This window comes from Neophocaena asiaeorientalis, unplaced genomic scaffold (genome assembly GCF_003031525.2).
Source record: "Neophocaena asiaeorientalis asiaeorientalis breed wild unplaced genomic scaffold, Neophocaena_asiaeorientalis_V1.1 scaffold43, whole genome shotgun sequence".
Taxonomy (NCBI): Eukaryota; Metazoa; Chordata; class Mammalia; order Artiodactyla; family Phocoenidae; genus Neophocaena; species Neophocaena asiaeorientalis.
The window spans coordinates 13,057,043-13,082,774 of record NW_020173674.1 but is presented as its reverse complement, the minus strand read 5'-3'; the positions used below and the strand labels follow the sequence as shown (position 1 = coordinate 13,082,774).

At 37.9% G+C, this 25,732-nt stretch overlaps 1 protein-coding gene across 4 annotated transcripts in view; it reads left to right on the top strand.

Moving 5' to 3' along the window:
- CSTPP1 (centriolar satellite-associated tubulin polyglutamylase complex regulator 1) overlaps positions 1 to 25,732 on the top strand; it is a 167,239-nt gene that overhangs the window by 56,734 nt on the left and 84,773 nt on the right. Inside the window, exons 1-2 of one of the 4 annotated variants that reach the window (XM_024749002.1) lie at positions 190 to 234; positions 22,595 to 22,725. The exons of 1 other annotated variant lie outside the window; for it this stretch is intronic. Coding sequence is in view for 2 of the 3 variants with exons in the window: in XM_024748999.1 (XP_024604767.1) it covers positions 22,595 to 22,725 (131 nt within the window). In the remaining variant the exon portion in view is untranslated. Of the gene's footprint in view, positions 1 to 189; positions 235 to 22,594; positions 22,726 to 25,732 lie in introns of those variants that run through there. 2 more of the 4 variants (XM_024749000.1, XM_024748999.1) reach the window with 2 other exon arrangements.

Below are 25,732 nucleotides of genomic sequence, written 5' to 3'. Positions count from 1 at the left end.
TTTTTGTGCGGTACGCGGGCCTCTCACTGTTGTGGCCTCTCCCGTTGCAGAGCACAGGCTCCAGACGTGCAGGCCTAGCGGCCATGGCTCACGGGCCCAGCCGCTCCGCGGCACGTGGGATCTTCCCGGACCGGGGCACGAACCCGCATCCCCTGCATCGGCAGGCGGACTCTCTGCCACTGCGCCACCAGGGAAGCCCGGGACAGTCTTTCTAACCAGCAAAAAATACTCAAAGTAAGAAAGTGCCTCAAGGCGAAGATCAAATACAGAGTGCTGTCAGAAAAATGTGGTCTTAGAGTAAGGATGTATGTTTGTTAAAACCTCAGAAAGATTTCAAGGTGGAGCCTCTCAGACTCTTTCAGATAGACAAAAGACCTAAAGATCTTAAGGGTGTTGTCTCATTGCAGCCTAAGAAAACCCAAATAGGGCCTGTCTCAGGGAGATTTGGGTGTACAGCTTTTGTCTGATGAAGAAAAACCCATGTTTTTAAGAGAATTGTATTGGGGGAAGTACCACCAGTTTGGACTAAAGAGGATAGAGATAAATACAAAACAGAAAGTTACCTTAGGACCCCTAGACTTCTATGGGCAGGAAGCAAGCCAAGAAAGCCCCTCCACTACAAACTGAAGCAATGTTTCATGGAAATGAAAGTATGATTCAGAAGATGGAACCAAAAGCTCAGAGTATAGAGTCAAAGGTCATGGAAAATCATTACCAGGAGGAGGTATTGGGCCCAAATCAAGGAAATAAGACATGTACCTGTGTGGATTTCAGAATTGCAATGGACCAGTGGTTACATATTGCCTCCTATTCTCCCTCTTTTTGAATGGAAGTCTATTGTGGTTATCCTATGCCTGTATCATCATTGTACATATGGGAGCGTATAACTTATCTCCTCAGTTTACAGGTGTTTAGATGAGTAATCAGACTGTGGAGCTGTACCCCAAAAGTTGTACTTGAGGAACTTCATCTGCACCTGGTTTTGATTTATATGACAAGATCCTGGAGTTTGGGTTGATGCTGAAATGGAGTTAGACTTTAGGGGTTTAGGAGAGCAGGGTGTATTTTGCATTTGGGAGGAATGTAAATTTGGGAGGGAAACTGTGGCAGATTATATTTTCCAAAGATAGCTGCACCAATGTCTCCTATCCTACATGTTCTTCTACAAAGTGATCTTGCTACACCCCCAATAAAAGGTGGAGTCTAGGACTCCCCTGGTGGTGCAGTTGTTAAGAATCTGCCTGCCAATGTAGGGGAACAAGGGTTCGATCCCTGGTCCGGGAAGATCCCACATGCCACGGAGCAACTAAGCCCATGCACCACAACTACTGAGCCTGCGCTCTAGAGCCCACAAGCCACAACTACTGAGCCCACGTGCCACAACTACTGAAGCCCGTGTGCCCTAGAGCCCATATGCCACAACTACTGAAGCCTGCGTGCTCTAGGGCCTGCATGCCACAACTACTGAGCCTGCATGCTGCAACTACTGAAGCCCACACACCTAGAGCCTGTGCTCCTCAACAAGAGAAGCCACTGCAGTGAGAAGCCCATGCCCTGCAATGAAGAGTAGTCCCCACTAGCCACAACTGGAGAAGGCCTGCGAGCAGCAACGAAAACCCAACACGGGCAAAAAATAAGTAAAAAAAACAGAAAAACAAACAAAAAGAAGCTGGCTTGTTCATTCAAAGAAAAAAATGGTGGAGTCTAATTTTTTACAATGATGTGCCTTGGTGCGCATCTATATTCATTCATTGTGCTGGGCTTTTAAGGATCCTTTTGGTCTGGGAACTCATGTCTTTCGGTTCTGAGACATTTTCTTCAATTTTTTTTTCTTGCCTTCGTTTTCTCTGTTCTTTCAAACATCTTGTCTACTTGCATATGCACCCATGTAGTTTTATATCAATGGTATCATACTATTCATGCTGTTCTGTATAATGAATATTATTTTTCAGATTATATAGGCTGTATATCTTTTAAGATTTATCAAATGATATGACATTTATCAATTAGCATGGCATTTAAACATAATCATTATACCTATATTTATATATAAAAAATCTATAGGCTGTTTCTCACACCTGGAAGTGGCCCACACACCAAATAAAAACTTTTTTAGACTAGGTCCCCATTTGAACTTCCGAAAATACGGTCACCATATGCTAAGGCATGAATTAGGGAATGAGCGTGGTGTTTGATGTTCCCCATTACTCTTTTCATTGCTCTCCATTGCTTGTCCCTCCTTTCTTACATGATGACCCTATCTGAGATGGGTCTACATAATGGAGAGTAGTTTAGAATTGTGATATTTTATGGAAACAATTATCTGTAATAACTTTTTGTAAAAATCGTATGTTTATTTTGGAGTTTTAAGCCTAGTGGTAAGACAGAATTTTTTTCTTAGGAATCCAGATTTTCTCTTTAATCAGCAAAACCCTTTAATTTGCTAAAGATCAGTTTTGTGCCCTGTTGACCGCTCAGTGGAACAAGCAAGTGTTTTTTCTTTGGTTGTAAATTCCATCAAGCTAGCCCATTAATTACAGTGGGTTGGGAACTGGAGAGCTGTTCATTTGGCAATTAGCAAAGGGTGGTGGATGAAAGAAAAATACCTTTCTGATATTTTTGCTTAGGAATTTAGGGATTCAGAATTTAGTCATAAACGACTTGAATTGTTTGAATTCAAACAATTGAATTGTTTTGAATTGTTAATTCACTTAAATCCTTCACTTGAATCACTCTTAAATCCTTCCTTGTTTTGTAACATACAAGAACTTAAGAGATAGCTAAAACAGTGGTTGGGAAATTCTGTTGTGGATTTAAGATCCTCGAAAAGCATCATCCTTTAATGGGCATAGTGTTTTGGTGATAGATAAGCAAGTATCGGTTAGCTAATAAAGTGAGAAGTCCCAGGTCCTGTGGTTACCTCTCTGCATCAGAGGAAGTGTGTAGTTTGTAGGCAAGAGGCAATTTCTTTGGAGTTCACTGTCTCTGTTCTTCAGGGCATTTTTCTTTCTTTCTTTTTTTTTTAAAATATCATCCTAGAGATAACAAGAACATTTAGTGGCACTAGATGGTACTCATCAGGAGTTTAGGTTGTTTGCATGTTAGGTTGTTTAAAACAAGGCAGAAAGGATTACTTATTGCCAGCTGCATCATTCCTGGCAAGAGCTTACTAGTTTGCTGCTTGGTTTTTTGTTGTTGTTAACCCATTAGAGAAACTAACCACTATATTAGTTCCAGCCAAATCTTTGTCATCACTGGTCCTAAAAACCTCTTGGGGACCTAAGAGCACCTGGCCATTCTGAAAGCCTCAATGCTCAGTGATTGATGCTCATCTCTGCAGGCTCCCCAAAGCCCTCGTCCCTTTTTCCTGAAGCACCTTCAAGCATTTCTGCATGGCTACCCGCTCTCTTCTATTATATCTCCTCCTCCTGCCTTACTGAATACTGGATTTCCCAGCTCACAACTCTTAAGAAGGAGCTTTATTTCAGAGTAGAAAAGGGCCCCCATATGTGGCCTATTATATCCATATCAACTTGCTTACCCTTTTCAAACAGCTATTGTCTTTTAATAGGGTCCTGCCTGGCAGGGGGAGTCCTTAATACCTGCCATATAAGAATGGGCAGCTTGAGTTACAGCGAACTGCAGTTTGGTGCTCTGATCAAAAGGCCTCTGTTGTTTTTAGGGTTTTTTTTTTTTTTCCCCTTCCCTCTCTCTCTCTTTCTATATCCTAAGCTAATAATTCAGCACAGCAAGGTCATTACTGGCTTTGAATTGAGAGCTGAGAGTGTTAAATTACTGACCTAGAATAAAAGAGATCTGGGGGGCTCTCAGGAAAGATAAAGGGATTCCGGCTAGTAAAGTGCAAGCCCAGCAACCTCGCTTCTTAACAATATTATTTTTTTAATCCTCTCTGTCTTCAAAAGTCTTTTCTGGGACAAGGAAAGATCCCCAGTTAGAGAAATTAGGTTAGGAACTCAATGACATCTTCTGAGAATTGTGGCCCTGGTGCTAGAAGTTCATGGACGCCTATGTAGCTGTCCTTTTTGTCTCCCCACCTTGTTACTATTTCACTCTCTTCCAGCTTGCTCCTTGGCCAAATATTGGTCCTTTATCACATAAGTTAAATATATTTGTGATATTTCAGCTGAAAGATTATCTCCCACACGGGGATTTCAGACATGTGAAAAACATACCATTTAGCTCCTAAAATATTTTTCAAATATGACATTGTCATCAAAAGCTACTTCTATTCCATTTATATTTTGTAAATAATGTTTGTCTGGTCCTCACATACTTTAACAAGAAAAAAATTCCCCCACTGTGAATGAATTTGACACCTTTTCTCTACTATATTGGGTCTTCTGAAGAAAGTCATTTCCACCCCTTCATACTTTGTCAAAACTATTACCTCCCATATATCCTTTTTCACAATTATCTCTTAAAAGCCAGGCACCATTCATATCCTCTGGAAAATATTGACTTCCTAAATTTACTATTTTTAGAGAAGTCCCTGAAATCAACTTTCACAGATTTTCTGTACAGCAAAGTAATAATAATAGCTAATAGTCCCTGAATGTGCCAAGAATTATACCACAGGCATTATTATCACATTTAATCTTTGGCAACCTTATATAGTAAGCATTCCTATTATCACCATTTTACAGATAAAACATAATTGAGGCACAAAGTCGTTAAGTACCTGGCCCAAAGTCACACAGCTAAAAAGTGGTAAGATTTGCCCCAGACTAGCGCTTCTCAAACTTTAATGTGTGTACGAATCACCTGGAGATCTTGTTAAAATGCAGAATGGGGTTTATTAGGTCTGGGATGGGACCTAGATTCGATCTCTAAGAGGCTTCTAAGGGACACCGATGCTGCCGTCATTGGTCCACACTTTCAGTAACAAAGCTGTAGACATTCTTACTTCGGACCAACTCTAAAAAATATTTTGGTTATAACTTCCAATTTCTCATTCCATTAGGCAATTCTATAAATATACATACTGGGTTTTTGTGTTACATTACTACTATTATCTTAACCAGTATCTTCATTTCTTTATTTTTATTGTGGTAGAATATACATGACATACAATTTGCCATTTTAACCATTTATAAGTCTACATTTCTGTGACATTAAGTACATTCACATTGTTTTGCAGCAGTCGCCACCATCTATCTTCAGAACTTTTTCATCTTCCGAAACCAGGACTCTGTACCCATTAAGTACTTCTTTCATCTTCCCAAACCGGGACTCTGTACCCATTAAGCACTAAGTCCCCATTTCCTCCTCCCCCTATGCCCTGATAACCACCATTCTACTTTCTATCTCTATGAGTTGACTACTCTGGATACCACATATAGGTGGAATCATATAATAGTTGTCTTTTTGTGACTGGCTTATTTCATTTAGTTTAATGTCCTCCAGGTTCATCCACGTTGTAGCATGTATCAGAATCTCCTTCCTTTTTTGAGGCTAAATAATATTTCATTGTATGCATGTATCACATTTTGTTTATTCATTCACCTGTCGATGGACACTTAGGTTGCTTCCACTTTTTGGCTATCATGAATAATAGTACCATGAACATGGGTGTACAGATATCTGAGTCCCTACTTTCATTTCTTTTGACAATAAACCTGGAAGTGAAATTGCTGGATTATATGGTAATTCTACCAATATCTTACTTTCTAAGGTACAAGTTTATGTCCAAGTTATTGTTTGTGTCCCTCTTTTATAAAAAAAAAAGAAAAAAGAAAAAGGATTTCTTACTTAAAGTGAATCTTTAAAGGTTTGGCAGGAAAAGTGAGTTTTCAGTATAGATTTTCATTAGGTTCTGTCATCTATAGCTGCTTTGTGATTTTCAGTCAATCACAAAAGAATATTGAAAAATGTCCTTTGTTTTTTAGAAGTCTGGTAGTTAGTTAAATGGCACCAAGTAAAGAATTAGAGAGTGGTAATGTTCTAAAATAAATCAATATTAAGAAGTTTTATGTCACAGAGAAAGTTTTATGTGAATGAATTCAAGACTTCACCTGACAAGCAGGTGTTTGGGGAACGGGGAGGCCCTTGTTAAATTTTTATGTTCTTTCTTTAAGATTTCCTGGAGTAACTATCCTAGGATCTTCAGAAACTTTGTGGCACCTCTTTCTCTGAGGTCTTTAACCAAATAACACATTAGATTCTCAGTGTTTACAAAAGTTTTGTGTAAGAACCTGCCTACTATCTAGAGTTCTTCCCTCATATATCTTTTTTTTAAAAAAATAAATAAATTTATTTATTTATTTTTGGCTAGATTGGGTCTTTGTTGCTGCATGCGGGCTTTTCTCTAGTTGCAGTGAGCCGGGGCTACTCTTTGTTGTGGTGTGTGGGCTTCTCATTGTAGTGGCTTCTCTTGTTGCAGAGCATGGGCTTTAGGCGCATGGGCTTCAGTAGTTGTGGCTCGGGGGCTCTAGAGCACAGGCTCAGTAGTTGTGGCGCACGGGCTTAGTTGCTCCACGGCATGTGCTTCCCTCACATATCTTTAGAAATAAAATTCTCTGCTGGAAATAAGAAAACAAATCAAAGTGACATTGAAATCTGATGAGTTAATAAGAAAGTTTGAAGAGATTTTTATAAAGGTATCAGGAAGAAACTGACTTCTTTCCATCATAGACTACTGAATCATTAAGGCTACTTTAATCATGTATGCCTGGAGCTCTCTCATTTTAGGAGTTCCTAACTAATGCAAAAGATTGAAAAGAATGGACTTGAACTTGGAAAGGTAAGAGAAAACAAAATAGCTTTCACCTAAAGTCAGGAAAATGAGTATTTTTAAAATATAAATGATTTACCAGTAGCTTTAAATAAATAACTATACATGGCTACCAAAAGAAACTGCATTTATTTTCTAAAAAGTGAGACCAACTTTGGAGATAAAACAAAAAACAGCACAAAGAAGGTAACTGTGGAGATAATGGTAATAGTGTAACACAAGACACGATAAGATGAAATAATAACCTAGAAGAGAGTGGAATCAGCAGCCGCAAGACTGATGTGTGTGGCTCTAACAGAGCAAACCCTGTTTGGTGTGTTCCCAACACCCCTTCAATTTTATTATCATTTTGAATTATAATCAAATCCAAGACTTTGGCCTATGACTAAAGCGTTTGTATGAAGCATTTTTTTCCTCAGCCTAATTCATGTCATCTTTAACGAGAACAAAGGATGGTGGTTTGAGAATTACTTGCTGGCTTTGAACCGAGAGAGCTGATAAATGTAACGCCTCCAGCTCCTGAATGGGGGGGTAGCAGGGAAAGTGTTTTTAACATTTAGGGACCCTAAAAATAGGGTTGGGTCTTCAATGAGATCTGCAGGTGATGCTAATGGGACCATATTGGGGATCCTAGTGAGAACAAAAGGAAGATACAAAAAATCCTAGAAGCTATAGCTGTAGGCAGAAAATAGAATGTTCCTTAAAATGTCATCTACTGTTGTACAAAGCTCAGATATGCAATGGGCGGGAAAAACCTGGAAGGAAACTAGTATTGAGCTGAAAAAGCTAAAGAAGAAAACTGACAAGAAATTAGATAAAAATATGATATGTGATCTGGCAGTAAAACAGAGAAAAGCTGTTTTGAGGTCTGGAGGTAGAGAGTAATCACACTGTAGGGAAGGAACGGCAGGATGTATCTGAGGATGACCAAGGAGAGCCTTACCTGCAGCACTAAATTTAACTTCAGTAGCAGAAAAAAATAGTACCGGTGGGATGAGCCTGTTGACAAAAGAGATACAGAGGTTGAAAGGTAGAGCCGAAGAGAAAGAAATAACAGATAACAGGTTTAGAGACCACATAAGAAAATATGTGAGATGTAACATGTAGCAGGAGGTGAGACATAATAGAAATACTGCAGCATTCTAAGGAGGAACATTCTTTGTCCAGAAATTTTTCCTGTAAGGCTAGGAGATGTTTCCCCAGAGAAATCATGGAAACACGATTACTCTTGATTTCAAGTGAAATTCGGCAAGCTCCTGGAAGTTCTGTTATCAAGACCTGTGTTTAAAGGCCTTGTAGGAATGAGAAAAACTAGAGATTTATGGTAACTGTTGTTAAAAAATATTTATCTTACAAAAATGTAGCATATAATAATATTGTAGAATATATGGAAGACAAAGAAATCAATTAGAAGCTAACAGTCTAATTCAATGAGTAAATACAATTCTTTTAAATTTTTAAAATCATTTTCCTTATTGTAGACCTACTTTATTGTAGTTAAAATTATAATGTACACACAATTTTATTTCCTGTTTTTTTTATAGTATATGAAAAGCATTTTCTAAATTGCTACATTGTCTTTTTGCAATTTAAATTTCTAACATGCCGTAAAGAGTATGTATGCAGTAATTTTCTCCCAGTGCTCTCTCTGTGCATTGATTTTTCATCCTGAGGTACATGTATTTGCCTGTTTCTATTGGCATGGAGTAAAGAGCAATATAAAAGAGACATTCCTTAACACTTAAAACTGCAAGGGATAAACAGATGTTAATGAATCATCTTGCTTTTCTACTGATACAAGTGGGTAAGGAATTGATATGCAGTTGAGAGTTTACCATAGCATGCCAGGCGTTCGGCAATCAGTTTTGAAGTTGGAAGGCTTGAAAAGGGAGTTTGAAACATTTTTTAACTCTGGCAGGGGACCTAACTGAATTATGAAAAAAGATCCAGAGGAGAGCAGTTTACTTTCAGAGAAGCAGCATATGAGAACGAAGTCCTTTGCTTAGTCTTCTGGGGAGAATTTGCTTGGTGATCACCCTATCTGGAAACACTCTCCTTTCCCCTTGGCATCAGCCCAGGATGGGACAAGTGCTCTCTTCCGCTGCTTTAAGAAGATTCTTTCTGGGGTTTGGTGACAGAAGAGTACTTGGTGAAGTAACCAAGGAAAGAAAGCTTGGCGCTGCTTATGCTTTCCATTGCAGAAGCTTTTCGTAGCTCTCAGGGCCTGAGGCTGTCTCATGAGTTTTTCACTTCATAATGCAGTAGAATATGAACTCACTGATGTCATGGTCTGAAAACTAGCTATGCTACTGAGGATTACTCAGTCAGGCCGAAAAAAACCTTGGTATGAAATGCCAATGCTAAGGCATTAGAGTGAACCGATAAGCTTCTGATTTAGTTGTTTTACTGTTGCAGAAATTACCAATCTCATCCACCACAAGGGCAGCTCAGTTCTCACAAATTGGTTCACCTATCCCTAGACAGTGACTGAAGATTGATTAGTCCCTGTTGGATTTCTTCCTAAATTGGAGATTTTTTTTTTAGAAGCCAATGATCTCAGATATTCTAGTTCTGATTTAGCCAGTGCTGAGAATGAGAAGATGAAGGGGACTGTGAGCATCCACCTGCAGCATGGCAGCTTTCTATTTTCTATACTGCTTACACGTATATCTCCTGGCCAACAGAGAAGATGACCTGCAGTCGATTCACCTGATGCATATCTATGAGCAGAACCATATTCCAAATGTACCATATGTTAAAACCACACTTGGTGGGCTTCCCTGGTGGCACAGTGGTTAAGAATCCGCCTGCCAATGCAGGGGACACGGGTTCGAGCCCCGGTCTGGGAAGATCCCACATGCTGCGGAGCAACTAAGCCTGTGCACCACAACTACTGCGCCTACGCTGTAGAGCCCGCAAGCCACAACTACTGAGCCCGCACACCTGGAACCCGTGCTCCACAACAAGAGAAGCCACCGCAATGAGAAGTCTGCACATCGCAACGAAGAGTAGCCCCTGCTCGCCGCAACTAGAGAAAGCCACGCACAGCAACGAAGAACCAAAAGCAGCCAAAAATCAATCAATCAATCAATCAATTAATTAAAACACACACACACTTGGTCAAATTTCTCCTTGGATACAGGGTCATGATGTTCATTTATTTTTTGCGTGTTATGGGTGTATTGTATGTTTGAACAATAGATTATAACAGCCCAGTAGAGAGTTAGATGGTTTTAGAAATTCTGCATTAAACTTTTCTGCAGAAATTTCTTTGTAGCACTATAATAAAGAAATTGGTGTGAGGTAACTTCCATTCAAGTATGTTGCCGAAACTATAATACTTTGGGGTTCTGCGACATAGACCAAGCTGACATGCTTCACTGATTTCTCTCATCAAGTTAGCATTGCAAAATTCTACAGCAGATAGGCAATGGAAGGAAGACACATAAGGGCTTAGGCTTCGTCTGAACTTCACAAGGAAGGAAAGAACAAACCCAGGCTTAGTTAGTTCTGGGGACCAAATTCACGCCCCAGGAATACATCTTTAGGGTTTGGTGACTTTTTGCAGCACAAAACGCCAGTCTGCTAATTTTTCCAATCCATTAATGGGAAATATGCCCTAAAAGCTTTCTTTTCTATTCCCTGTCTATGGAATATCTTTTTTCCTTCTGCTTCCAGAAGCAATAAAAGGTTACTTTAAATCATGATTTTTTCCAAAATGTTTTGGATCTTTGATCTTATTTATTTTTCAGAGGTTGATCTCTACCGTGTGTATTTATCACCTTGTGTGGCCAGTTTGTGCTGCATAATCGGGTGTGATCTGTTCTCATATTTTACTTTCTTAGTAGATCCGTTTAGGATTTCTTGCAAATAAAGCTCATCTCAAAACAGCAAAAAACAGTCCCAATTCTAACAGAAGATAGTATATTCTAATGAGCTTGCCTGATTTTAGAAAGAAAAAAGGAGACAAGAGACTGGCCTAAGAAGACCAAACTGCTGCAATCCAATTTAACTGTGTAGGTCAGTACTCATTGGCTGTTTTCATCTTGAGTAAGAGCAAGGAGTACCTGGAAGATTTGAGGTATTATAGGAACTTTGAACTTTTGCCTCTTGGCACATTGAAAATGAACTGGAATATTTTAATCTGGTCCTTTTGCTCTTTGTTATTTCTTTATCTAGAATGCGAATGGCTAGGTATGTAAATCTACTACGATGACATTTATATTTAATTTTTTCCTTGGTAGTTCTTGAGTTACTGGCCACGTCACCAAAGTAATTTAAATCAATTCTGACTTTTTGCTTTTCAATATCCAACATTAAGGTGTTTATGTGGAATTGATACCATAAACGAATTCTTAGAACTTCTTTAGTTTTTCAGGAGAAAACAGATACCACTTAATAGAAGTCTATTGACTTTTTTCTGTATAAACAGCCTTTGTTATTAAATGAGAAAATGAAATTTTATCAAGAACTCACACTACTTAACATGTTTACAAATGTCTGGTTATAAAGTCATTAATTTTAAGCACAGATTCTGCTGTATTTTCTTGATCTGTTACTCTAGGGTTAATCAACTATTAAGCAAATAAAATGTGAAAACTATGAAATTTAAATAATTTATTTTCTTGTTAAAATCAATTTGAGACATTTGTTCTCAATTTCATTTTAATAAATTTATTTATACCTTTTAAGATAAAAATGATATAATTCACAGAGACATTTTAATTTTGATATCTCTGGTTCTCTTGTGGCCAGAGGATCCAAACAGAGAGTTCTTGAACTTTTTATTCATGACAGCTTAAAAAGAGATCATCAGACCCCTATGAATTGGACAAAAGAATATCTGTATTATGCTACCTATAGTATAAGAAAGAACAAGAAATAAAAATATTTACATGTATCTTCTCTTTATTGTAGAAAGTCAGCTTATAAAGGTAGATGAAATGATGTAATTAGGGGAAAAATAGCCATTTGGCAAAGCCATCATAATTTTTATTGTTTCTGGCAAGAATTATCAGTAGGTGCTAAAAGTAGCAAATGAAAGTTTGAAGAGTAACAGTATATTTCCACAGCCTCAAAGTATCTCCCCACAAGATACTTACTAATTACAAAGGATGGCTCTACAGTGGGTGAACCTAGCAGACACTGCTTTACCTAAATGACCAAAGTTGATATCACCAGTAGTTAGACTAATCCACAGCAAGTGCCTCTTGATATGATGCACTGGGAAAACTAAGCATCACTTCTGTGATAATCCTGCCAAAAGAGTATAACCTGAATCTAATCATGAGGAAACATCAGACAAACCCAAATTGGAGTATAATCTGTACTCTTGAAAAATGTCAATGTCATGAAATACAAAGAAAGACCCAGGAACTGTTTCAGATTAAAGGAGACTAAAAAGTCATGACAACTGAATGCAATGTATCATCTTGAATTTTCTTTTCCTATAAAGGAGACATTACTGGAACAATTGGTGAAATCTTAATAAGGTCTGTAGATTAGATAAAAGTATTATATTGATTTTAATTTCTGATATTGTTCATTGTACTATTGTTACATAAGAGAATTACTTATTTTTTAGGAAATACATACTGTGTTTAGGGGTGAAGGAGCATCATGTCTACAACTTACTCTTAAACAGTTCTGAAATATAATATATATAAATACCTATATTTATACATATATGTAAGGGTGTGACAGAGAGTAGAGAGAGAATGAGAGAGAAAGAACGTTGTACTGAGAGCAAATGTAGTAAAATATTCACATTCAGGTAATCTAGGTAAGGGATGTGCAGGAATCCTTTGTGCTATTCTTGTAACTTTTCTGTAAATTTGAAATTATTTCAAACTTAAAAAAAAAATTGACATCTCAAGGGAATAAAACCAACAACTTAAGGAAAATGAAAGAATTTGCTCAATGAAGTTTAAATACTGGTTTTTGGAGAACTCTGTTTGAGGCAGGCATCTGATATATTTTTGTATGGCCTTTAAGATACTTTTAGGAACTTTTTTGTTTGATTTTACAAGTAAGATTGATAACTTCTTTTTTCAAAATTTGTGATCCAATTTTATTTATTTATTGAAGTGTAGTTGACTTAAAATATTATATTAGTTTCAGATGTACAGCACAGTAATTCGATATAGATTATACTTCATACAAAGTTATTATAAAATATTGACTATATTCCCTGTGTTGTACGTTACATCCTTGTAACTTATTTATCTTATACCTAGTAGTTTGTACCTCTGAATCCCCTCCACTTATTTTGCCCCTCCATCTACCCCTCTCCCCTGTGGTAACCACTAATTTGTTCTCAAGATTCATGACTATTAAAGAACATTTCAGTTTAGTTAAATACAATGAAAAATTAATAAGAAGGTACTTTTTTTTTTTTTTTTTTTTTTTTTTTTTTTTTTTTTTTCCGGACACGCAGGCTCAGCGGCCATGGCTCACAGGCCTAGCTGCTCTGCTGCATGTGGGATCTTCCCAGACCAGGGCACAAACCCATGTCCCCTGCATCATCAGGCGGACTCTCAACCACTGCGCCACCAGGGAAGCCCCAATTTTGGATTTCTGGTCATAATGGCTTGCAGCGTTGGTGATTTGGTCCTCCTATCCATTCCAAACACACGGTAATGATAAAATTTTCTGAGAGAAAATTTAAAGGATATAGCCATGTGTAAAATCAATATAAATTCACCTATAGACCAGGAACTAAACAAAACCACAACGTTAATGGGACTAAAACCTTAGGCCTCCTGTGCTCTGGGTTCAGAAGCAAGCATAGGTAACTAAGTGCTCATTTCTTATGGAATAGTAAAGACTAAAAGTGTCACACACAGGGCAAGAGACTAAAGCCAGACTTTTCTTCCTCTACCTCTTTAAAGGGGATTCAAAAAAATACTTATTATTGCTATCTGGGAAATGGCTTATATAAAACCTGGGAGTACAAGAGGAAGCAGACACCGTTGTAGTCAGGACTTAGTCTTGCTACTCAGATCTAAGCTACTCAGGGATTCAGTGATAGTCTCTGTGGTCTCTGTGATATCCCCAGTATCATCAGGAATGAAGTCTTAAGTCATCCACTGTAAGACCTAGTTCTGAACTAGGATCTGTCTCCAGGAGACAGTGAGAGAATAAACAAGTAGAGAGAATAAAGCCTGCCACTTAAGATGAGTTTGCACACTGCAATTCCAAAACATATAAGGAAAACTGATGCTAAGAAAAAGAGCCAATAAACCCAGCCATTGAAACATAAATTTACTCCAGAGAAAATAAAGTTAATTATTTTAAATTGATTTTGAAATGAAGTTTAGGATCCTCAGGGAGAAAAAAGAAAGAATAGTAGTAATATAAAAAGAGAACAAAATATGGATAAACAACAAGGGTTGTACTGTATAGCTCAGTGAACTGTATTCAATATCTTGTAATAACCTATAATAGAAAAGAATCTATACAAATATATATATCTGAATCACTTTGCTGTATATGAGAAACTAACACAACATTGTAAATCAATTATACTTCAATAAAAAAATTAATAAATAAAGAGAGAACAAAAATTGGGAAACAAGAACAGGCAAAATGAAACAAAGCCATGTATAAGCCTTAAAAGATGAATTGAAAGTTCTAGAAATAAAAAAGTTAATTGAATTTTTTAAAAACGGAGAGAGAATGAACTCTAGACCAGACATGATAGAATAGAGAATTCATAATTTAGAAGATAATACTAAGTGTAACACAAAGATCAAGAGATAAAATCTATAAAAGGACAGGTGAGAGACACTGAGAGGCAACAATGTATATCTAATAGGAGATTTAGTAGAAAAGGATAGAGAAAATGGCAAAGGAGAAATATTTTAAAAGATACTGGCTGAGAACTTTACAGATTTGACAAAATACATAAGTCAGGTGAAAGTCCTGAGCAAGATAAACAAAAATAAACCTACATGGTAGACACATTGTAGAATCTGCAGAACATTAACAGTAAAAAAAATAGCTTATATGAATGATAAGAATGATTAACTCCATCAAGAATGTCAGGAGTTTGACTGCTGGCATCTTGACAACAATGATAGGTGCCAGATGACAATGGAGTAGTATCTTTAAAATGCTGCGGGAAGATAAATGGCAATCCAGAATTCTCCACCTGGTTAAATCATAACTCCAGAGGGTAAAATAAAGATATTTTCAGGAAGATGGAGAGCAAGAGTATTTACCACCCACAGACTTTTGTGTAAATGACAGGTCTATGAGTATTCAGAAATTCACAATTCAGAAATCAAAAAAGCTTAAAAAACAAGGTTTTTTTGGTAAGTTTTCAGCAAACTCATTTGTGGGCACACTTGACCTGAACTAGTTTATGAGGCTGTCTTTGGTCTTTATTTATCCTACCTAGTGTGACTATATGTTTCACTGTGGAAATTTTACTATGCTTGACTGTGGGCTGCTTCCCTGGCCCCAGTGGATGTGTTATATCACAGCTAGTTTGTCCAACATGTTGCCTTTATAAAAATCCAAAAATTTGTCAGTTCCAAAACAGAGAGGTCCCAAGGATTTAAGATAAGTGATTGTGGACCATTCTTTCTTTACTTTTTTTCTTGAATAATTTCCAACCTTTTCCCCCAGTTTTACTGAGATATAATTGACATACAACACTATATAAATTTAAGGTGTACCGCATAATGACTTGACATACATATATGTTGTGAAATGGACCTTTCTTTCTTTTCTTTAAGTTTTTTTTTTTTTACCTTGAGGTATAATTGACATACAACGTTATATTAGTTTCAGGTGTACAACATAATGATTTGGTATTTGTATATATTATGAAATGATCACCACAGTAAGCCTAGTTATTATTCATCACCACACATAGTTACAGAATTTTTTTCTTGTGATGAGAATTTTTTAGATTTACTGTCTTAGCAGCTTTTAAATGTGCCAGTATTATTAACTATAGCCACATGGCCTACATTACATCCCCATGACTTATTTATAACTGGAAGTTTGTACCTTTTGACCCCCTCACCCATTTTGCCCATCCCCCAAAAATGGTTGCCTCTGGCAACCATCAGTCTGTTCTCTGTATCTATGAGCTTGTTTTTTTTGTTGTTTTGTTTTGTTTTTCAGATTCTTCATATAAGTGAGATCATACTTATATGAAGTATTTGTATTTGTCTTTCTCTGTCTTATTTCACTTAGCAGAATGCCCCCATGGTCCATTCTTGTTGTCACAAATGGCAAACTTTCCTTCTTTTTTATCCTGCACGGCTGGAGCCTGTGCTCCGCAATGGTAGAGGCCACAACAGTGAGAGGCCCGCAAACCACACACACACAAAAAGCTACTAGAGCTAATAAATGAATTCAGTAAAGATGCAGGATACGCAGAGGCAGGATCAGTTGTGTTTTTATTCCAGCAATCAACAATCCAAAAAGGACATTAAGAAAGTAATTCTACTCACAACAGCATCTAAAAGAATTAAGTACTTAGAAATAAATCGAACCAAAGAGATGAAAGACTTGCACAGTGAAAACTGTAAAACACTGCTGAATGAAATTAAAGAAGACCTAAATAAATGGAAAGACATCCCATGCTCTTGGAAAGGAGGACTTAACATTGTTAAGATGTCAGTACTACCCAAAGCAGTCTACAGATACAACACAATCCCTACCAGAATTACAACAGCTTTTTTTTTCACAGAAATAGAACAACCAATCCTCAAATTCATGTGGAATTGCAAGGGCCTCAAATAGCCAGAACAATCCTGAAAAAGAAGAATAAAGTTGGAAGGCTCAAACTTCCCAACTCTGAAACTCAATACAAAGCCACAGTAATTGGAACAGTGTGGAACTGGCTTAAGGACAGACATATAGACCACTGAAATAGAAGAGAGAACCCAGAAGTAAACCCTCATATGTAAGATCAGTTGATTTTAAGAAGGGGGCCAAGGGTACCATTCACTGGGGAAAGGACTGCTCAAAAAGTCTTTCAACAGGTGGTGCTGGGAAAACTGGATACCTATCTGCAAAGGAAAGAACACTTACCTCACACCTTGTATAAAAATTAACTCAAAATGCATCAAGGACCTAAACTTAGAGCTAAAACTATAAAACTCTTAGAAGAAAACAATCCAATGTCTTCTTGACATTGGATTTGGCAATGATTTCGTGGATATGACACCAAAAGCACAGGGAACAAAAGAAAAAATAGATAAATTGGAATTCATCAAAATTAAGACCTTTTGTACATCAAAGGATACTATCAAGAAAGTGAGAAGACAACCTATAGAATGAGAGTACATATTTGCAAATCACGTATCTAATAAGGGATTCATATCCAGATTATGTAAAGATCTCTTACAACTCAGCAACAAAAAAAAATGAACAACACAATTCATAAAAGGACAAAGGGCTTAAATGGGCATTTTTCCAAAGAAGATATACAAATAGCTAATGAGCCCATGAAAAGATATTCAACGTCATTAGTCATTAGGGAAATGCAAATCAATACCACAATGAGATACCACTTCACACCTGCTAAGAGAGCTATTAAAAAAGCACATGGTGGTTGGGACTTCCTTGGCGGCCCAGTGGTTAAGACTCCATGCTTCCAGGGCTTCCCTGGTGGCACAGTGGTTAAGAATCTGCCTGCTAATGCAGGGGACATGGGTTTGAGCCCTGGTCCAGGAAGATCCCACATGCTGTGGAGCGACTAAGCCAATGTGCCACAACTACTGAGCCTGTGCTCTAGTGCCCGTGAGCCACAGCTACTGAAGCCCGCACACCTAGAGCCCATGCACCTCAACAAGAGAAGCCACTGCAATGAGAAGCCCATGCACCACAACAAAGAGTAGCCCCCGCTCACCACAACTAGAGAAAGCCCACACGCAGCAATGAAGACCCAACGCAGGCAAAAATAAATAAATTTATTTATTTAAAAAAAAAAAGACTCCCTGCTTCCATAGGGGACGTGGGTTGAATCCCTGGTCAGGGAACTAAGATCCCGCATGCTGCACAGCACAGCCAAAAATAAAAAAGAGGTGGTGGAAGCACAGACGTTGACAAGAACATGAAGAAATTAGAACCATTCTGCATTGCTGGTGAGGATATAAAATGGTACAGACACTGTGGAAAACAGTTTGGTGGTTTCTCAAAACATTAAACTTAGAACTACTCTTTGATGCAGCAGTTCTACTCCTTGGCATGTATCAAAAAGGAATTGAAAGGAGGGACATGAACAGATATTTGTACACCCAAGTTCATAGCATTTTTCACAGCAGTCAAAAGGTAGAAACAACCCAAGTGTCCATTGACAAATGAATGGATAAACAAAATGTGGTATATACATGCAATGGAATGCTATTCAGTCTTAAAATGGAATGAAATTTGAAGTATTCCACAACATGGATGGACCTTGAAGACATTATGCTTAGTGAATTATCCAGAATTAGAAGGACAAACATTGTATGATTCCATTTAAATGAGGTACCTAGAATAGGCAAATTCATTGAGACAGAAAGTAGAATAGAGGTTACCAGAGTCTGGGAGGAGGCTAGAAGGGGGAGCCATGTTTTAAATGGATACAGAGTTTTTGTTGGGGATGATGAAAAAGTTTTGGGTATAGATAGTGATGATGGTTATATAGGATTGTGAATATGTTTAATGCCACTGAATTGGACATTTACAGTGGTTAAAATGATAAATATTATGAATGGTTAAAATGATAAATATTATATATATCTTACCACAATAAAAAAGGTTTTTCAGGGCTTCCCTGGTGGCGCAGTGGTTGGGAGTCCGCCTGCCGTTGCAGGGGACACGGGTTCGTGCCCCGGTCTGGGAGGATCCCACATGCCGTGGAGCGGCTGGGCCCGTGAGCCATGGCCGCTGAGCCTGCGCGTCCGGAGCCTCTGCTCCGCAACGAGATAGGCCGCAACAGTGAGAGGCCCAAGTACCGCAAAAAAAAAAAAAAAAAGTTTTTCAATTAAAAAAAAGGTAGAATTCAAATTCTAGAAAATAGTATCAGAAGTTGAGAAGAGCGCTAATAAGTTATTTAAGTGTACTTTGTTCCTTGTTTTGGAGAGTGATAAAGATGATTAATTTGACATTTTAAAAATGTATTTGCGTACCGCAAATAAATAAATAAAATGTATAGCTAAATATGTATGTTAAATTTAAGAGAAATACTAAAAGGTTAAATATTCTGTCATAGCTTCCAAACTAATTGGGGGGTGATATTTTTAAAAAACTTTACTAACACACTTAAAAGTAGGAAAAGAGAAAAAAAGTCAAAGAATAACAGTTCACAGAAAAGACAAAATAAGGGACTTCCCTAGTGGTCCGGTGCAATCCCAGGGAACTAGATCCTGCATGCCACAACTAAAGATCCTGCATGCTGCAGCAAAGATCCCACATGTGGCAACGAAGATCCCATGTGCTGCAGCTAAGACCCAGAACAGCCAAATAAATAAATATATTTTTTAAAAAGACAGAATAAGGGCTTCCCTGGTGGCACAGTAGTTAAGAATCCGCCTGCCAATGCAGGGGACACGGGTTCGAGCCCCAGTCTGGAAAGATCCCATATGCCGTGGAGCAACTAAGCCCATGCGCCACAGCTACTAAGCGTGCACTCTAGGGCCCCCGAGCCACAACTACTGAGCCTGCGAACCACAACTACTGAAGCCTGCGCACCTAGAGCCTGTATTCCGCAACAAGAAAAGCCACTGCGATGAGAAGCATCCACAACAAAGAGTAGCCCCTGCTCACCGCAACTAGAGAAAGTCCGCGTGCAGCAACAAAGACCCAATGCAGCCAAAAATAAATAAATTAATTAATTAAAAAATAAAAAGACAAAATAAGATGGCAGAAATTAATCAAATATATAAAAAGCTTACTAAAATACAGAGAATGTAAGATTGGGTAAAAAACCAAATCCAGCTGTGCAGCACTCACAAGAGAAGTATCTTTTTTTTTTTTTTTTAATTAATTAATTAATTTATTTTTGGCTGCGTTGGGTCTTCGTTGCTGCACATGGGCCTCCTCTAGTTGCGGTGAGAGGGGGCCACTCTTCGTTGCGGTGTGCGGGCTTCTCATTTCAGTGGCTTCTCTTGTGGCGCATGGGCTCTAGGCACACGGGCTTCAGTAGTTGTGGCATGTGGGTTCAGTAGTGGTTCATGGGCTCTAGAGCGCAGGGTCAGTAGTTGTGGCACACGGGCTTAGCTGCCCTGCGGCATGTGGGATCTTCCCAGACCGGGGCTCGAACCTGTGTCCCCTGCATTGACAGGCGGATTCTTAACCACTGCGCCACCAGGGAAGCCCAAGAAGTATCTTTTAAAAATTACCCAAAAAGATTGAAATTAAAAGCATAGAAAAAGATATGCCAGGCAAATACTAATAATAAAAAAAAAAAGCTGGTATTGCAGTATTACAATACTAATATCAGACCAAAGTCCGGGACTTTTAAAAAGATGGTAGAAATTTGACTTTCAGTATCACTAGTATGGCTAGTTACAAACATAAATCCTGATACTTTCTGCCTGGTGTTATTCATCTGTTTTTTTCTTTTCTTTCTAAATCAACTACCACAGACATTTATGGAGCAGTATCTACTATGTGTTAGGTAATGCAATGGAGACAAAGATGAGTGCAGCCTAATTGATTACTGTATAGAATCTAATAGAGGAAATACATCCAGTAACTTTAAAACAAGGCAGCAAAATTGTGAGTACCATTAGAGAGTTATAAGTGAGATATGATGGGAATGGGCTGTGGTGGGAGGAATCAGGAAAAGATTTCATGCAAAACATGGTATTTGACATGGATAGAATTTTAAGAGATGGAGGTAGGAAAAAGATTTCAGGTTGAAGAGAAACAGTAAAGCTTTGAGCAAGCGCATTTTCTGCTTTTTCTTTACAGCCATCTTATCTAAAAGAATTTCCCTGGTTATACTAAGATTGTCTGTTAACTCTTTAGATAGTGATTCTGATCTCCATACTGATCAGCTACATGATCGACTGATCATCTGATTATCTCCATACTAATCAAACATCTCTAATTATTTTTATTTTTAATTAAATATGAATTTTATTGGTATGAATTATCTAAAGGCAGTAGTGTAAATACAATTATGTCTTTTTATATTCAGTATTGTAAGACTTTGCCCTATCAGTTTGTTGTATAAAATTCCTATTTTATAAATTCTTATGTATATTCTATTCATCTATACAATGAGGCTCAGCTAGATTCTTCAATGAATAAATTACTCCCTAGCTTAAAAGAAGATATTTTTTAAAAGCTACACTAAGGATATAATTTCACTAGTATTAGTTCCTTTACAGCCTAGACCATGACCTAGACACCAGCATTTTTCCCCTGGGGGTTGTGTAGCACACTTTGGGACTAATTTTTTACTGGGTAGCTTCATAAATTTAGGCTAGAATGTTATCATTTGCTAGACTTCATTTGCTAGAAATGTGGCCTGCTCCATTTACCTGTAACAGCTCATTTGCTTTATTTTTCATTTTCCTTTACTCAACACAGCAGCACTGCAAACTGCGTAATTAGGTTAACACTTTCGTTGCTTTTTAAAAATCTTTCTTCTAATTCTTTGCCTCATACTTTCTCATAGTATCTTAGATTTGTATGCTAGTTTTCCATGGGGGAAGAAGGATGTGTAATTCACTTTTTCATACAGTGTTGTTAATATTGACAGAAGGAGGCTAATTTTATCCTAAGTGATAATATACTCTATGTTGAAGACAGGTTAAACACTTCCCTCTGAACTTGGTCAGGGAAAAGGAAAATGGATTAGATGGCTCCTGAAATTTTTTCCTGTTCAATTCAGAGATTCAGAATTATTTCCCCCTTTAAATGCTAAACAAATGAAAAGTGACATTTGGGATTACCACTATCCCTCTGTTGCTTGCCATCTTCAGTTTAATGTCTGCTTCTCTACAAAGATTAACATATTTTCCACTCATGATTTACTTGTCAGGGACTTTAGGAGTTTTCTGGAACCAGAAGTCTGCCTTTGGTAGTGATGATTACTGGATAATTGCCTATGCTTTGGTGGATTTTCCATTTTTAGATTACATCAGGCTCTACAGACTTTATTTCTTTGGCAGAAGAACCCAAAGGCAATGGAGTATATTTTTTCCCCTTCCCCAGCCCAGCTTAAACAATGACTCACTTGGGCCCTAGGGCTTTACTTCATACTCTCATTCAGGGGCCGCATTCTACCCTTGTTTTTCTTATTTGCCTTTAGTGTCTGTCTGGAACCTTTTATATCCTTTGGCACATGGATTTTCCTCTAACGTTATTGTCAGAGAGGTGTACACCACCACCCCCAAACTGGAACAGACAATCCAGTTATGTTCCCATAAGCCATGTTGTTCTTAAGACAGCTGATATAGGTCAGAGAGAATACAAAAAGAATATCTTTAAGGAAACATAAATTTCAAGTGGGGTAGAGGGAGAAGTATTCTCCAAAAAGATATGAGTGCCAGTGTCATCCAGCTAAAGACAAAGATTTCCCACTATATGAGATGCTCTAATAACTGATTAAAACTTCCTCAGCGTGTGTGTGTGTTTGTGTGTGTGTGTAGGAGGTGGGAAGCACTCAGAGGAATTGGACTCCAAGAGCTTTCAAAGAGATATAGTTATGTGAAGAGAATTCCTCATAGAAGGACTTGGTCTAGTCTATAGTTCAGAGTTTTTTTGGAGAAAAAAAGATTTTTCTCCTTTTGGGCAGTTGTTCTATATATTCTTGACTTTTCATTCTAATTCCAGCCTTCTGTAACTCTCCATCTAATGATAATTCCTTGATTTTTCTCTTTGCAGTTTTAACAGTGTATGTCAGGGAACTCACATTCTTTTTCGGGAATTCAGCTTCATCCAAGCCACCCCTCACAATAGGGCATCATTCTTACGGGCCTTCTGGAGATGCTTCCGAACTGTAGGCAAAAATGGTGGTAAGTCTTCCCAAATTCTTTTCTTGCCTTCTTTATTCCCTCCAAACTTCTTTCTTTTGCTCAGTATAAATACTGTTTTATTGCATACTCTTCAAGGCTCTAGGAACACCTTTTAAGGAGCTATCTGTCTTGTGTCAGAGATACTGCCATCAATATTATTATCACCATCACCATCACCGTCACTGAAGCACTTATTAAGATCCAAGTGTAACTCTGAGCAGTAATTCATTTAATCTTCCCAACGTCTCTCTGTGGTAGATAATATAATTCCCATTTTATAACAAATGAAACTTAGGATCAATTTGCATATTGTTGGTTCAGCATCTTATGATTATAACCCAAGGAAAATATTTTAAAATACACTGATCGGGCTTCCCTGGTGGCGCAGTGGTTGAGAGTCCGCCTGCCGATGCAGGGGACACGGGTTCATGCCCCGGTCCAGGAAGATCCCACATGCATGGCTGCTGAGCCTGCGTGTCTGGAGCCTGTGCTCCGCAAGGGGAGAGGCCACAACAGTGAGAGGCCTGCGTACCGTAAAAAAAAAAAAAAATACACTGATCAAAAATGTGTTTACTGAGACTTTATTTTGGTGATATGAAGGGTGAAAGACCCTTACTGAGCGCTTCTTTTAAAAAAATGGCACTCAATTCTTACATTCAGAATATTAAAATAGATTAAATTGCTCCAAAATGTTCAGATATAGAGTCTCTACATCAAAACCTTTGTTCACGTCTGTTTTCAAAGGCCTGTTCTTATTCCCATCTTCATATTATGTTTTTCCAAATAAGTATTGACTATCTTTGACAGTTTCTATAGTAAACCTAACTTAAAGTAGAGGAAGGCCTAAACTATTTCCTCATTCATTCAACAAATATATCTGGTAGACTTACCATGTACCTGGTGCTGGGGTTATAGTAAGAAAATAGGTATGCTCCCCGCTTTCATTGAATTTGCAGGATCCCCTACCCTGCTCTAACTGATGCTACTGCTACTTTATATATAGCTACTGAAACTTTTTTGCTAAAACTCCTTCTACCTAGTTTCTGATTAGATCATTTCACTATCCTAAGAAATAGGTATGGTAGATATTATTGTGCCCATTTTATTTAATTTTATTTATTTATTTTAAGAAGATGTCGGGGGTAGGAGTTTATTAATTAATTAATTTATTTTTGCTGTGTTGCGTCTTCGTTTCTGTGCGAGGGCTTTCTCTAGTTGTGGCAAGCGGGGGCCACGCTTCATCGCGGTGCGCAGGCCTCTCACTGTCGCAGCCTCTCTTGTTGCGGAGCACAGGCTCCAGATGCGCAGGCTCAGTAGTTGTGGCTCACGGGCCTAGTCGCTCCGCGGCATGTGGGATCCTCCCAGACCAGGGCTCGAACCCGTGTCCCCTGCATTAGCAGGCAGATTCTCAACCACTGCGCCACCAGGGAAGCCCCATGCCCATTTTATAAATAACAAAATTGTGTAACTTGCAGAAGGATTGCACCGTAGCAAATTTGGAAATAGAACCCAGATTTACTAATATGCTCTTTCTACTATTGACACGTAACTCTAGAGATCATCCATCTCAATTACACTATTGTGCAAGTGTATTGAGAATAGCATCATCTTCTTTACAAAATATATGACTAGTAGTCGAAAATCAGTGTGAACTCAATTTTAAGTGAACTAGCTCAGAAAAACTATCTTGTTGGTCTCCACATAAACAAAACTGGGAGCTGTGAATGTATAGATGAATTTTGTACTATTTCATCAGAACCTGTCTTTCCTAATCCTTTCTCTGTCCCTTAACCAGTCAGCAAATATATATTAAATACTCATTCTATCAAAGAATGGTGCATATAGCTAGAGCTGGTTTCTGTGAGATAGCACATGGAGATAACTATGGAAAATAATCTTCAGATATCCTTAATTCTTTTCATGACTTACAAGTGGGGCCTCTTCAGTAATATATTTATTATCACAAGGGATCCATATAGTGGTGGACTCTAAGCAGATGTGGTTTTCTTTATCTTTCTTATAGCAGCTGCCAATGATTCATCCAGCTGCTGAGAGGAAGCAGCTCCAAGCTCTCCCTATTTCTCCTGTGCCACCAGTAGGACCTAGATTTTATGCTGGATATTTATTGTCATGCTTCTTAATCAGACAGTCTCTGATTTCTTAAATACCAAATGCAACATTTGCGTCTAGGTGATCCTAAGATCTTTGGTTAAATAGTTTTAATATATTCTCAGTTCCCTCCAGGAAACTTCAGAACATCTTTCAGTCCCAGAATGTGTCAGTCTCCAGTTTTAATCCAGAATGAGCAGAAACACTCAGAGGCAAGATTCCAAAGGAAAGTATTTATTAAGTCCCATTTTTTCAATTAGAATGCCAAGTACCAGACACCTACTCAATGGAGCTGCTATTATATTGTTCTCCTGCAGATAACTTCCTTAGAACATCATGTACATATTGTAGCATTATCAAGAGGAAACTATCTCTTCTGGGAGGAGGCAAAAGATGAGCTGGGTTCCAGCGTAACATATCTAAAAGTGAAGCCACCTGTAGAAAACTAAGGACCTTGATCCCTTCTGGCAAGAAATCTTTTATCCCAGTTTTTAGCAAGTACAGAGATACGATGTCATTCCTGCATGACTGAGTATTGAATGATGCTAATTTCCCTGTGTCTGAATTTCAAATAACCTCATGAAAACTGTAGTGAGTCTCTTGCTATCTAGACAACTTTAGACTCTTGGAAGCAAAAGGATCTACTCAAATGTAATAAGCCTTTAAAATTCAACTTCTCACTTTGGTATTTTTTTCAATACAGAAATATTAATCTAAATTTTCCAAGTTGGCAAAGATTGAAATTCCCTTGAAGTAAATCTCTACTTCTATTTAGGGATATTGGCTCAAAAGAGCTTTTGTCCACAGTTTATTTTCAGTTTATGAGAATTTAGTTTTGAGCTTTGTGCTTTTACCAGTGAATATATATATTTCATTTAATAAAATAATGATACTAAGG